This window comes from Suncus etruscus, chromosome 7, assembly GCF_024139225.1.
Source record: "Suncus etruscus isolate mSunEtr1 chromosome 7, mSunEtr1.pri.cur, whole genome shotgun sequence".
Lineage (NCBI taxonomy): Eukaryota > Metazoa > Chordata > Mammalia > Eulipotyphla > Soricidae > Suncus > Suncus etruscus.
In genome coordinates, this window is record NC_064854.1 from 45,896,791 (window position 1) to 45,910,429 (window position 13,639).

The 13,639-nt window shown below is 38.7% G+C and overlaps 1 protein-coding gene across 1 annotated transcript in view; it reads left to right on the forward strand.

Annotated features, from left to right (window-relative positions):
- SMYD3 (SET and MYND domain containing 3) overlaps positions 1-13,639 on the forward strand; it is an 834,473-nt gene that overhangs the window by 639,252 nt on the left and 181,582 nt on the right. The window contains exons 6-7 of the mRNA XM_049776664.1: positions 3,234-3,301; positions 5,059-5,161. Coding sequence (XP_049632621.1) covers positions 3,234-3,301; positions 5,059-5,161 — 171 coding nt within the window. The remainder of the gene's footprint in view (positions 1-3,233; positions 3,302-5,058; positions 5,162-13,639) is intronic.

Sequence of the window (13,639 nt, forward strand, 5' to 3'; positions counted from 1 at the left end):
AAGTGATGAAGTTGGACCATTGGAGTAATGGCAATTGGTATCTATGGGTTCAGCTGTCACAGGTTCAGCTTTAACCTCCCCCTCTTCCAGTTTTCATCTGTGAGGCCAGTGTACTCATATTTTATCATGGCTTGGTTTACATCTCTTCTAAGAATAAAATGAGTCCATGGAGCGGGCTGATGAACAGCACAGTGGTGGCTGTGGAGCATTTCTTGAAAATATGATTTCCTATTTAGTGTTATCTTTTTATTTTAAACAGTTTCTTGAACAGTTCAGGATCCTTTTGTTCAATTTATTTTATATTTTATTTATTTATTTATTTATATTTGTTCCTACTTTATTTATCAGTGAAGTTGGATCTCTAGTGTATATAATAGAATTCTATGTACATTTCCCTTGCATTTTATAGTTTTGGAACTAAAATAAGGTTTTTAATCAATTTGAATTTGTATATAGTGTGAGATTTTGTTCTTTTTTATTTTTGCATATGACCAAACAGTTTTCCTGTCATTGTTTGTTAAAGAGAATTTTCTTCCTCCATTAAATTCATCTAACTCATTTGTTTTTAAATAAATATCTGTAGGTAGGAGGATGTGCTCTGGGCTCTCCTATTCCATTGGTCTGAGTGCCTACTTTAATATAGTTCCCCAATGTTCTGCTTACTTATAGCTTTATGGTATAGTCTAAAGTCAGAAAATGCAATATATCCCATCTTTTTTTTTCCCTAAATATCGCTTTGGCTATTTGGGGAGCTTGTTTGTTTTTGTTTTCATTCTTTTTATGTCTGTAATCAAGGATCTCTCCTCATGGTGTTTGGGGTACCATATGCAGTACTGTGGATGAAAATGGGATTGGTTGTATGCAAAACAAGCACCTCCTAGCCACACAATTTAAAATAATATGTGAGGGTCCTGATAATACTGCTGTAGCGTGCTTGCCTTGCATGTGGCCAACCCAGGTTCTGTCCCTTATGGTTACCAGGAATAACCACTGAGTATCACCATGTGTGGCTCAAAAAACAAAATGAGCACATTAATACAACATTAAAATAAATAAATAAATTATTTATTTATTATTTTTTGTGTTTTTGGGGGCCACACCCAGTGACGCTCAGGGGTTACTCCTGGCAATGTACTCAGAAATGTCTCCTGACTTGGGGGACCATATGGGACACTGGGGGATTGAACAGCGGTCCGCCCTAGGCTAGTGCTGGCAAGGCAGATGCCTTTCTGCTCTGCGCCAACACTCTGGCCCCTAATAAAAATTTTAAATGTGAAAAATTTATATTCTTCCACTTCCAAATAATTTTATAATGTTTAAAGTTTCATAAAGAAATACATGGGCTTTATTGGTTATGTCTTTTTACCAACCATTTAACACATAAATACATAACTACCATTGCAGCTTGATATAAAATACATGCCCTTATGGCAATTTAACCAGTGTGTATTTAAAATATAACTATACCAAGTTACTTCCTGACTTGAAGCTTCAGTTTTATCAGACTTTTAGTGGAAAAAAGCTAAATCATGATAGGTTGTTCTAGATTTCACAGAAGAGCTGTTTGTAGCCATGGAAGTGTCTCCAAGGACTGAATGCTTTTTCCTATGTGATGCTCTTTCATATAAATCTGATTTGGAAAAACTCATTGTTGCTGCTTTTTCCTTTACAAAAGCTATAACAGCAAGTCAGCATCCATTTGTCAAGAAAGGCTCATCTCAAGTCTGAAGTGGCCTCTCTTCTTCATTGGCTTTGTTCTCTTGTCCATCTAACTGCTCTTCAGAACTCCAAATGCTCCTCCTTTGTTTTGGTGTGATGACCAAAAGTTCATTCAAATTTTACAGAATTTAAACACAATAATTGAGCCACCCCCAATTCCCTGCAATCGAGGTTGTTCTTTCACACCGTAATTTTAACAAATAGCAACTTCTACTTGGCCAGGCTAAGAACTCAGGCTCTATCTTTGGCTTCTTTCACTGCCCAAGCAGTTCATGAGTAAATAGTTGGTTGTGCCACCTATTTCTTCCCACCTCTCTGACCAACATCTAAGCCACCACCATCTTGTCTCACTTAAACTACTATACTGACCACAGAAGTTTAAAAAGTTAGGCGTTCATTGTGTAGTTCAAGTAAATGTCCTGCTCCAATGTCTAGGACTTTCATTATCTGTGTATGATGTTACCTGATGACTGTCTCTTGATGACTGTTCCAGTATTTGATAAGTCCTATCTCTTGCAATTTTCTCACCTCCAGTGTACAGTGGCCTGTTCTTGCCCTGTTCTATATCCAGTGTATACTTTCCTAGTCTGAAATCTCTAGCTGAATCCTATAGCCTGAGTCCCCTGATGGGGGTTTGATGGACCCCTAACATGTTGCTGGGCTTCTGTAGGACCAGAAATTCCCTGTTCCCTTGGCTTTCCTTGTGTCCACCATGGCCACATGAGCATGGGTGAGAGAGTGCTGGGTGAGGTAGTGCTGCCACCCTGTCTCTCTGAGTATAAGAGACCTACCAGGTTCTGTTGTCTGGGCATAAGTGAGGAAAAAGGAAAGTAGAGGGAGGTAGATGGAGATAGAAAAAGAGAGACCAATATTTAAGTGAATGACTAGCTCAACTGGCACCCACTTTCCACTCTCTCAGTATCAGTATATTTTAATATATAAGCTATATAGTCTAGTTTTCAAAATTGATTATTGTATCCCAAAGAGTAGACATTTCACTTAACTGTAACATTGGAGAAAGAGAAGAAATTTGGTGGGAAGAGAATTCGGTGGAAAAGAATTGAACAAATTTACAGAATGATAGCACAGCGGTAGGGCATTTGCCTTGCACGCAGCTGCCCAGGATAGACCTGGGTTCAATTCCCAGTGTCCCATATGGTTCCCCAAGCCAAGAGCAATTTCTGAGCTCATAGCCCCTGAGTATCACTGGGTGCGTCCCAACCCCCCCCCCCCAATTTACAGAACCTGTGCCTATTTGCCTGCACATTGTGTTAGTGTGTGTGTGTGTGTGTGTGTGTGTGTGTGTGTAATACATTATAGGTATTTCTGCATTTAATTACCTAACATTCTTAAGAGAAATGTTCTTTGGCAAATGAAAGCATATTTGTGTTTCACCTGTATCTTTCTACCGGAACTACTAAAATACTCCTAGGTTAAATTTGGAACATGTGTGTTCATTTGCTTATTCAATTTCTTAGGTGACTCTGCCCTGTTCTGTCCTCTTGTTTTTACAGGTGATCTGCAACTCTTTCTCCATCTGTAATGCAGAGATGCAGGAAGTCGGGGTTGGCCTCTATCCGAGGTAAGTCAATGGTATTTCATTTACTAAAAGAAACAATTTTTTTTTTTACCTAGATTCTCCGAGTGTTGGGAAGTAGTTAGCAAACTACTATAACAGTTGGCTCAAGTATCAAACTTGAAACATAATGCTAGATTACAAGAAAATAGAAGATGTTAAGTTAAAGAAAATGATTTTATAACTCAGATATACCATGATAATAACAAAAAGGCAGACCTCATACACAAATTCTTGTTCACAGGAACTTTGAGATAAGAAGTTGGGGATTGGGGATTTAAATAAACTACCAGACTGACTTTTGGTCACTCTCTGACCTCTTCTGTGATCTGATTTCCTAACGTTCAAAGCTAAGTCACATGATATTTCACTAGATTTATAGTACTGAACCAGATGGATTGGTTTAGTGTGTGTGGTTTAGTGTGTCTCAACCCATTTCTCCTTTGTTTATTTTGGTTTGTTTTGGATTATATCCAGCAGTGCTCAGGGGTTACCTCTGCACTCGGGAATTACTCCTAGTTTCAACCCAGTTTCTGTGGATAGCAAGAAACTACTAAGGTTTGGCTCTCTAAAGTGCCAGTTTCTAAGATAATCTTTATTGCTGAACTACTAGACTCATCTGCCATGTGAACTCAGATGCCATTTTTTCAAATGCAAACAACTGTTCTTAAATTATGATCTGAGGAATCACCTTTTGTTATTTAAGCAGGCATGATAAACTATAAGGTTATTGGTAGTTAGTCTCATAAGGTGATAACAGAGGCCCTGAGGAGATATAACCAGAAAGGTAGCATACTCAAGGTCTTGAGTTTGATCTGCTGCATTGCATGGCACCCCAACCACTGTTGACTGTAACCCTACACTTGGGAGGTCCTTTGTAAAGAAAGCAAGTGGCCCACCTAGAATGGTTCAGATCAAGGGGGTTGCTGAGTTCAAATTTTCTGGGTCAAATTCAGTTACCACTTACTTGCATGTAAGTGGAGGAGTAATTTCACTTCATGTATAGTGTCTTCATATGTAAATTATTCTTACAAGATTAACATGATAATTAAATTGGATGAACATTGTTAAGTGCTGAGACAGTGATTTATAGAGAGTAAATGTTCAAAGTATTTGTATTTATTATTATAAATAATGGGGCAACTTAAATTCTTTCCCTTCTACAGACAGTATTTTTTAAAAAAATAGTGCTTCCAAGGAAATGAAATGATTGGGCCTTGGCATGGAATGCATCAGGGCCTAGTTAGCAAGACAGCCCCAGCTTTCGCTTTTAGAGGAAGTACACTAATTATTCTTTATGTAACTGTAGGACATTCTAACAAAGGTGGCAATTCCTGCACAGAAGCTCAATAAATGAGTTCCTATGTGGGAAAGGTCAGTAGGATCTTGGCTTCAGTGATTACTGCTGCATCCTTTTGTCTCACATTATATTGAAAGATTATTTCTTTCAAAAAATACTGAGGCAGTTTTGGCTATATCAGTACATTGGCTGCTGTCTCTGCTGACACCTCCAAACCTCCACAATAAGCCTTAGAAAATGCCCTTATTAGAAAAATGCAGTTCTTAGCCTCCATATTGGGGAGTATTTAGCTTTACATGAAGTGAGCTTAGAACAATACTGTGATGGTCTCCAGAGTTCAGCCAACCTAATGGCCATCTCCCCAAATCAAAGTGTTGTTTGCCCATTGCACTTACTATATGTAAATTTTTGACTATTTACTGAGCCATACTGATCTCCTTTTTTAATTACTTTTTTCTTTCAGTATGTCCTTGCTCAATCACAGCTGTGACCCCAACTGTTCAATTGTGTTCAATGGGCCCCACCTCTTACTGCGTGCAATTCGGGATATTCCTGCTGGAGAAGAGGTAAAAACCTGTGTTTTGTATTGCCTAACTTTACACATGACCCTCCCTAAAACCTATATCCCTAAAGCTATGCCCGAGGGACAGCTCCTCATTGTGTTTCTACTAAGGGAAAGAATCCCTAATGTTACTGACTTATTTATCTTTCCTTCTCCCAAATTAAAAATGGATGGGGACTGACATGATAGCTCAACAACCAGAGGTGTGTGCCCTGGTATGTTTCAAGGCCCAAGCTAGAACCCCAACACACTATTGGTCCCCCACTCCAAACATTTCTGGGATGAATGGTGCTGTATTGTTGGCCTTTCAAAGCATTGGAATGTGGGCCCTAGTTGTTTCCAAGACTTCTAAATATGACTTGAACGTCATTCCCCTGCCTCTACCCCAAACCCAGAAACTGAAGGGGTGACTCTTTTTTTTTTTTTGTTTTTTTTTTGTTTTTTTTTTAGGTCTCACCCGGCAGTGCTCAGGAGTTACTCCTGGCTCCATGCTCAGAAGTCGCTCCTGGCGAGCACGGGGGACCATATGGGACGCCGGGATTCGAACCGATGACCTTTTGCATGAGAGGCAAACGCCTTACCTCCATGCTATCTCTCCGGCCCCGGGTGACTCTTTTAAAACCACTACTTCTCTGGATGATGACAGTCCCCATTCGTACATGTAGGAGAGAAAACACAAGGCTGTGTGCACTTGATAGCTCAGCAGTCTTCACCTATCTGGAATTGGTCGTCCTTTCTCGCTCAGAGAGTCAGACCAGCTGGTGAGTGAAATCCCCAGGGCCAGCTCACTCCTCAGGCCACTAATCACATTTTGAAGGTGACTCGTTTTTATCTTCTGGTTATAAGACAGCAAACAGGTTTTGCTTTCAGGTCATTACTGAGCCTTTTAAAACCTATCAGCGTTTCTGAATGGTAGTTCAAGCAAGAAGTGCAAAGGGAACAGAGGACAAGGAATACAACCTTCAGCACTGAACTGGCTTTCACCCTTTCCTATTTCAGACTCCCAAGCAGCCTCTTTTCTGGGAAACCTTTTCAGAAACCTGAGCAACTTCAGATGGGCCATATCAGGCTGAACTTGAACCTAGGCAAGGTTTTACCATTACTATTCATGCTGAATTCTGGATTATAGCTATTCATGCTTTTTAGAACCCAGTTTCTTCCAATTTGCTAAAGTGGATATTTATTGCAAAGGAAACAGAGTATCATACTTTTATTACATTTATGTAGCACTCAGCCAATAAAAAGCTAAACTCAAAGGAACCATATTTTATGTAGACAGGGATCTGGCTCTGATAAAACTTGCTCCAAACGTATTTCCAACTAAATAAGCTGTCTCTTATACAGCCACTTATTGAATTTTTATTTCTTAGTACCATTGTACTAAGAACACTGGGATATAGCTCAAAATATGAGAATTCAGAATTTTTATTCCCTGGGACCACATATGACCTCAAGCTGTTAAAAAAAAAGAAACCCATGTCTGTTGTGAGCAATAGTTAGGAGATGAGAAATGACCCCTGCTAATCTTGGTGATGAAGGTGATAGTGATGATGAAGATCATATTTACCAAGTATTATAAATTAGGATAACATTAAAAGCAACTAGCAAAGGTATTAGTAAATGGTTGAGATTTTCAGAAACATAAAGAAATTTTCTTATACCTATATTCTAGACTTAATAGCCAAGTACAAATTTTTGTTTGATTTTCATTTATTTGAGTGGAAAATGACTCGTCTTATAGTGCTTACTTTACTTGTTTTACTTCTTCCTTTTCCCACCTCTGAAACTATAAGCAAATTCTTCCTGTGCCTTGTCCAAATGGTTCTGCTTAGCAGCAAGTCTTGCAGACTCAGATATATTTTCCTATGGTATTAATCAGACTAGATTCTCAACAAAATAGGATTTACATTCCATATGTGCTTAAGCTATCTTGTTCAGAAAATAAAAATTTTCCATGCAATTACCCCTGTCCTGTTGCATGGTATTTTTTACTGCTATTATTTTCTCTGTCAACCATTTTTTTTTCTTTTTAATTTTTTTATTGAGACCATTCTGAATTACAAGCCCTTCATAGTTGGATTTCAGGCATACAATGACAGTGAATTGGGGCCACTCCCACCATCAGTATTGGCCTTCTTCCACCAAAGTTCCCAGCATGCATCCCAAACCTCCACACTTGGCCCCTGGCCTGCCAGTATAACAAGTCCATTTTAAGTTTAGACTGTTATAGCTTGGTCTCTTGATTCTATTGTCATTGGCTTTGACTTGGGTATTTAGTTCTGACCATTTGGATTCTCTACCAATGCACCTGAGACTACTTGCTCCTAGGCTCTATTCTTTCTCTCTCTCTCTCTCTCTCTTTCTCTCTCTCTTTCTCTGTCTCTCTCCCCCCCTCTCTCTCCCTCTCTCTCTCCCCTCCTCTCTCTCCTCTCTCTCTCTCCCTCTCACCATTCTTCCCTCCCTCCCTCCTTCTCTCTCTTTCTTTTCTCAATTCATAGAAAAACTGCAGAAATATGAGGTAATACAAAGTAATTCATGTCCCAAGGTTTTATGGAAAAGACAGGACCCCCTATATAAATTTTTTGAAAGGGATAGGGTGGCAGATTTTGTTTGTTTGGTTTTTAGCATAGGCATAGCAAAATTTGGGTAAATTAGAAAGGAAATACCCTTGGCCTTAACAAAAACAACATGTTGTCTCTACTCATGAAGCATCCTGTCATAAGAACAACTACGGGCTCTGGCAAACTAATTGTCCAGCCTTGAATTTTTTTCTTCACGGACCCAGGAAAAGTTCTTCTCAATCATGGTTGTCGCAATTAGGCTTCTGTTATTAGAGACCTTGTTTTTTTGCACAGATCCTATGTTGCAGCCAGGTTGTCTTGGAACAGCTTCAGATTTCATCTCACTGTTAGGTGATTAAGCAGGGAAACCTGCCCTGAAAGTAAATTGTTGCTGTTTCCTACTCATCAGGATGTTATATGAACTCACCCTGGAGCAAGACTGCCAGTGCAGTATCAGGACCTTCCCAGGTAGAAATTTGATTTCTGGTGCTGGTGCAGAAAACCATGCTAGTTCCAAGGATGGGATCCAAGGTGGGGGTTTGGATGGTCATTGTTCAATTAGCTGAGGCTTAAGTTGAGTCACTAGGACAAATGTTCAGGATGAAAGCCACACTTCTACTATAAAATTTATGAATTAATATTCCTGTTAGATAAGAACTTCTTTCTGTATGTAAGATTTCTCCATTTTAGTGTGCCTATGCAAAAAGGAACTATGCCAAATGAACTATGCAACTGGTGCATATGGAGATAAAAATAACCAGTTAAACAATCTCTATAATCTTGTTCTAACCTGAACTCATATCTGACTTATATATTCTTTAGTGTTTTGCATCTTACTTTGCAAACAGGCGGCCTTTGGACAATAACTCTTATTGCATGAACAGGGTTTCTCACCAAGGAATACTACTGACAGTCCAGATGAAGCCATTGCTTATTGTGTAAGAGAATTGCACCACTGAAGAAGACTGCTTGAGTCCCTGTTCAGCTAGTGACTGGAAAACCCCAACTCCAATAATAAATTCTGTTCTTTTAAAATAAACTTCTTGTGGGCAGAAGTAAGGAAAAAGGAGAACCAAGAGAAAAGATAGTTTGAGGTTAAGAGGGATAATTCCTTTTTGTTATGGAAATTTATTTTAGTTAATCTGGATTGGGAAGTAAATTCAGGAATCTGGTAACTTCATAGTATCAGCTTTTTCTTTTGGCTTGCTTGTCTATAGGGCATTATAATCTGCAGTTTTAACTTTTTATTTGGAATGTGAATCTTCAAAGTAGGCTTCATGAGGGAGGATTGCAAGTGCTGGTGATCATAGAAGATCCTTGATGGTGTTTATTGAGTGAATGAGTGAGACTTACTAGAGACAAAACCAATAAAATAATAGAATCTTCAAGAATTTTTAAACTAACATTAATCCTCAGGTTTATTTCATGGGCTCAGAAAGGAAATTACGGGGCCGGGAAGGTGGCGCTGGAGGTAAGGTCTGCCTTACAAGCGCTAGCCAAGGAACGGACCACGGTTCGATCCCCCGGCGTCCCATGTGGTCCCCCCAAGCCAGGGGCGATTTCTGAGCACATTGCCAGGAGTAACCCCTGAGCGTCAAATGGCTGTGGCCCAAAAACCAAAAAAAAAAAAAAAAAAAAAAAAAAAAGAAAGGAAATTACATGAACGGTAGTCTAATACCATTTTAATATAAAAATATTTGAATCTCAGAATCATATATGGAAAATCATATAGGGCTTTACATAACAGTATTTATTGTGAAGATTTTTTTGTTTTGTTTTGTTTTGTTTTATTTGGGATCTGGTGATACTTGGGTGCTATTCTCAGCAACAATATGTTGGCTTGAACCCAGGCTTCTGCATACAAAGCATTCATTCCAACCTCTTGAGCTACCTTTCCAGTCCCACCTTGGGAATTTCTTACTCTTTATTACTCTCTTTAGAAAGACAGCCCTGGCTACTTTCAGTTTATCTCTCTTCACTAATATCATTTATAGAAGTACAGAGCACTGGGATTGAGAGAGCATGTGAGATCAGGCACCTCTCTTGCATTCATTGTGTAAGGGGCAAGAATGGTAAATCTGTTACAGTTTCCAAAAACCTTAAAGAATTCATAGGCTACCCCTGAGCATCACTGGATGTGAACATAAAATAAAATTAAAAAAACCTAAAAAGAATTGCTACATAATTTTCAGAAAATGTCAAAATGGGGAATTAATGAGCAGGGGGAGGATATGATTAGAAACCTATGTTTATCTCATAACCAGTACACTTGTTCTTTAATTAGATTAGTTTTTGAGAAACAAATGCTAGCTTTTTTTAGTGTAGTGAAAAAATAGAAAGTTGCTTCTATAAAATACAACATAGGGGTCAGAGTGATAGCACAGTGGTGAGGGTGTTTACCTTGCATGTGATCAACCTGGGTTTTATCCTCAACATCCCATATGATGATCCCCAAACCTGTAGGAGTAATTTCTCAGTGCAAACCTAAGAGTAACCCCTGAGTTCAGCTGGGTGTGAACCAAAAAAAAAAAAAAAAAAAACCAAACAAACACAAATAAAAGTACCAACAGCAAAAATCAATCCAGAGCTTAAATTCTATAACTTTAATGAACACAGCAGGACTATGCATTAGCCAGCATTGGCATTTATATATGTTTCACAGATTTGAGATATTTTTTTCATACTATTGATTTGAATTGAATGTGCATGGATTCTTTAAAAATGTTCATGATGTTTTGTGATTCTATTATAAGGAGGAAATTAGAGTTATAATAAAAATTTTATAAAAACAACAACAAAAATGAATTCATAGGCTAAAACTGGTTTAGATAATGGAAAGAGCAGAATAGCTCACAATAATAGATTGAAGAATTCAGATGTGATCAGCCAATGAGGGACCATTCAGAGCCCAGACCAGGAAGCCCATGTTCATGTACAGAACTCACTATATCTAAAGTGCCTGTAACAGTGCCTTGTGTGCAAAAAAAAAAAAAAAAAAAAAAAAAGATAGTGAGAAAGAGAAAATAATGAACACCTTTGTCAATCAAAGGAACTCTGATAAGATTTTTGTGTGCATGCAAGCAAGATTAGGAGAAAGAGAATCAACATGACATAATAATCTGGGGAAGAGGTTACAATGATAATCCAAAGTCAGGAAGAATTGAGTGATGGCTTGTGGTGGAAAATTTATAGTATAATATATAATTTTTAAAAACCAAAATTAGCAGAATTTTTCTAATTGACTGTCTATGGGATTTTGGCAAAGAGGAATATTTTTACCTTAAAGAGAAGTGAAGTTTGGTCTAGAGACAGATATAGGGTTTAAACTGCAAGCCTTGTATGCAGCAATCCTGGTTTGATCCACAGCTCTAGTTGGTCTCCAAAGCATGGCACCACAACAGTGAATACCCAGCACTGCAGGACACAATAGCCTTGCAACCTAGGGCACTCACACTTAGACCCTGACCCAATTGGAAGAGAATCTCCAGAAGTGACTTCCAGATCCTCTTGAGCTTTACTTGGAAGACTTCCCCCTAAAAATGAAGTGAGAGTTTTTAAATGTTGTAAAATTCAGAATCAGTCTTAGTAGGAAAAAATTCAGACTCTGTAATTCCAGAAATGCTAAAGAACTCTTAATTTATTCACTCAGTTGTACATAATGAAAAGATGAGCTTGATGAAAAAAAGAACTTCATTTTACCTTGAAAATTTGAAATAGGCACTATCAACTATACCCAGTAAATTTCTTACATGAAATTAATGTTGGAAATGATTTGTTACATTTCTTATAAGCACCTCACTAAAATGGCAAAACAACGGTCAGTGACATTAATATTTTAATACAATTTTGTTTTATGCCATTAAATCGTCCACTGATCAATGGCCAAGTTACATATATATGTTCTCACTAAATGAGCCTTACATTTAGTGAACACAGCCTGCATTAAAACTAGTCAGTCAATGAGTCTTTAATAGAGGTTTTCATCTTTGACTGATAGAACAATTTGGATGTCATTACCAAGTAGTAATCTGGCTATGCTTTTTTTTCCCCCTAAAACATGAGTAAAGTGCTTTTGCCATTGAAACCGCATACTTTGCAATATACAAAGGCATAAAGGAGTCACAAAAGAGGATTAGGGTAATCTTCATGGGACAAAGCATATTGAGCCATACTTGAAGAACGTGGGAGTTTTGCATGGAGGAGAAATAAGAATATCATCTAATGAAGTTACTGATACTTCATTATCAGCAGGCTGCATTGTTTCTGAGGAAGCACCATTGTGCATCAATGCTACAGACTAAAGGATGCAGCAGGAGAGATTGTGATATTTTGGTTTGTTTACTTGTTTTGTTTTTGCAGTACCAGGGTTCAAACTCAGGACTTCACACATGCTTCACAGATATTTCACACCTTCACCTGCTGTGCCACATCTCTGGCCTCAATCTTGTTGAGGAAACCTTGTTTACTTGTTTTTGCCCACATCAGCCATTGTCAGGGTCTAGTCCTGGCTCTCAGCTCAGGTGGTGCTTGGGGAAACCATTCAGTGCTGGGTATAGAAATGGTGTTGATTGCAAGCAAAACAAGCACTTTAATTCCTGTACTCTCTCTTGATTACTGTTTCTCTTGGATAGAACCTTCCTGTAGAAAAATGACACCATCAGCTACGAGTCTGGAGATTTTCCCAAAAGTAGTTTAGAACAGGAAAGGTAGATGAAGGCAGCAGGGAGGCTAGTTAGAAAGCCATTGCATCGTCCAGGTAATGGTTCCAGGCAGTTACAGGATTCTGAGAGAGGCAATAAGAATTCATTTATTGGGGTTAAATGAAAGAACTAGTCTCCTGTTGCCCATTCACTGCCTGGCATGATCACTCATGAGTTTTGGTCCTTCGTAATCAAGTCTTGGGTGACTTAAGCTTGTTGCTCTATTTTAGCTGGCTCTGGATTCATTGGCTTCTCCTGGGTACATCACCTAACTACTACTAACTATACTTATTGATTTATTGATCTGATCTGATTTGAGTGGATGACCAAGAGCCATTAGTTACTGGATTAAAACCTAACATCCTAGAATCAACCCCAAAACTCACTTCATCTGTGGAAACTGGGAGCCTCAGAGTTTGATAATATAAAGTCAATGCATGTTGCCACCCAAATTTATGAAAAGACTGTTTTTAATTATTTATTTATTGATTTGCAGGCCACAGTCCAGCAGGGGTATCAAACTCGTGGCCCGCAGGCCACAAACAGCCCTCCGTACAAGATTTTGTGGTCCTGCCCTAGAGGAATCTTTTTTTGTTTTGTTTAGTTTTAGTTGTTTGGGTCATACCCCCAATGTTCATGGCTTAATACTGACTTTTCACTCAAGGATCACCCCGACTTTGCCTCCTGCAGCCCCCAGGTAAATTGAGTTTGAGACCCCTAGAGCCTTAAGGGCTGCTCCTAGATGAGTACTCAGGAGATGATGGGGTGCTGGGAACAAGCAGTATGGCTACTGCCATACCCTTTGAGCTGCTGCCTTCCCAGCATATGTTCTAAAAGTATGACTTACAATTAGTAATATTTAGAATTTGGACATGCTCTTGTCTGATCTGTCAGACCTCCAAAGCAGTGAAGCTTCAAAGTCATAATGCGAATGAAGGATTTATGATATTTAAAACTGACTGATCTTAGCCAGAAAAAAAAACAGTTGTCATAAAACATTGCCTAGCAGAGCTAGACAATTTTGATAATGTTACAGTAGCCCCTTAAGAGGCGACTCTTTCCTAGAAGCAGCTTTGTGGTTATAGATGAACAGCAGGCTTTAATCAAGAGGTGTAGTGCAGGTTGGTTGGAGAGATAGTGCTAGAGTTAAGGTACTGGGTTTCCATGCAGCCAACCCTGATTCATTCTCTGGTGCCACATATTGTCCACTGAACACTGTTA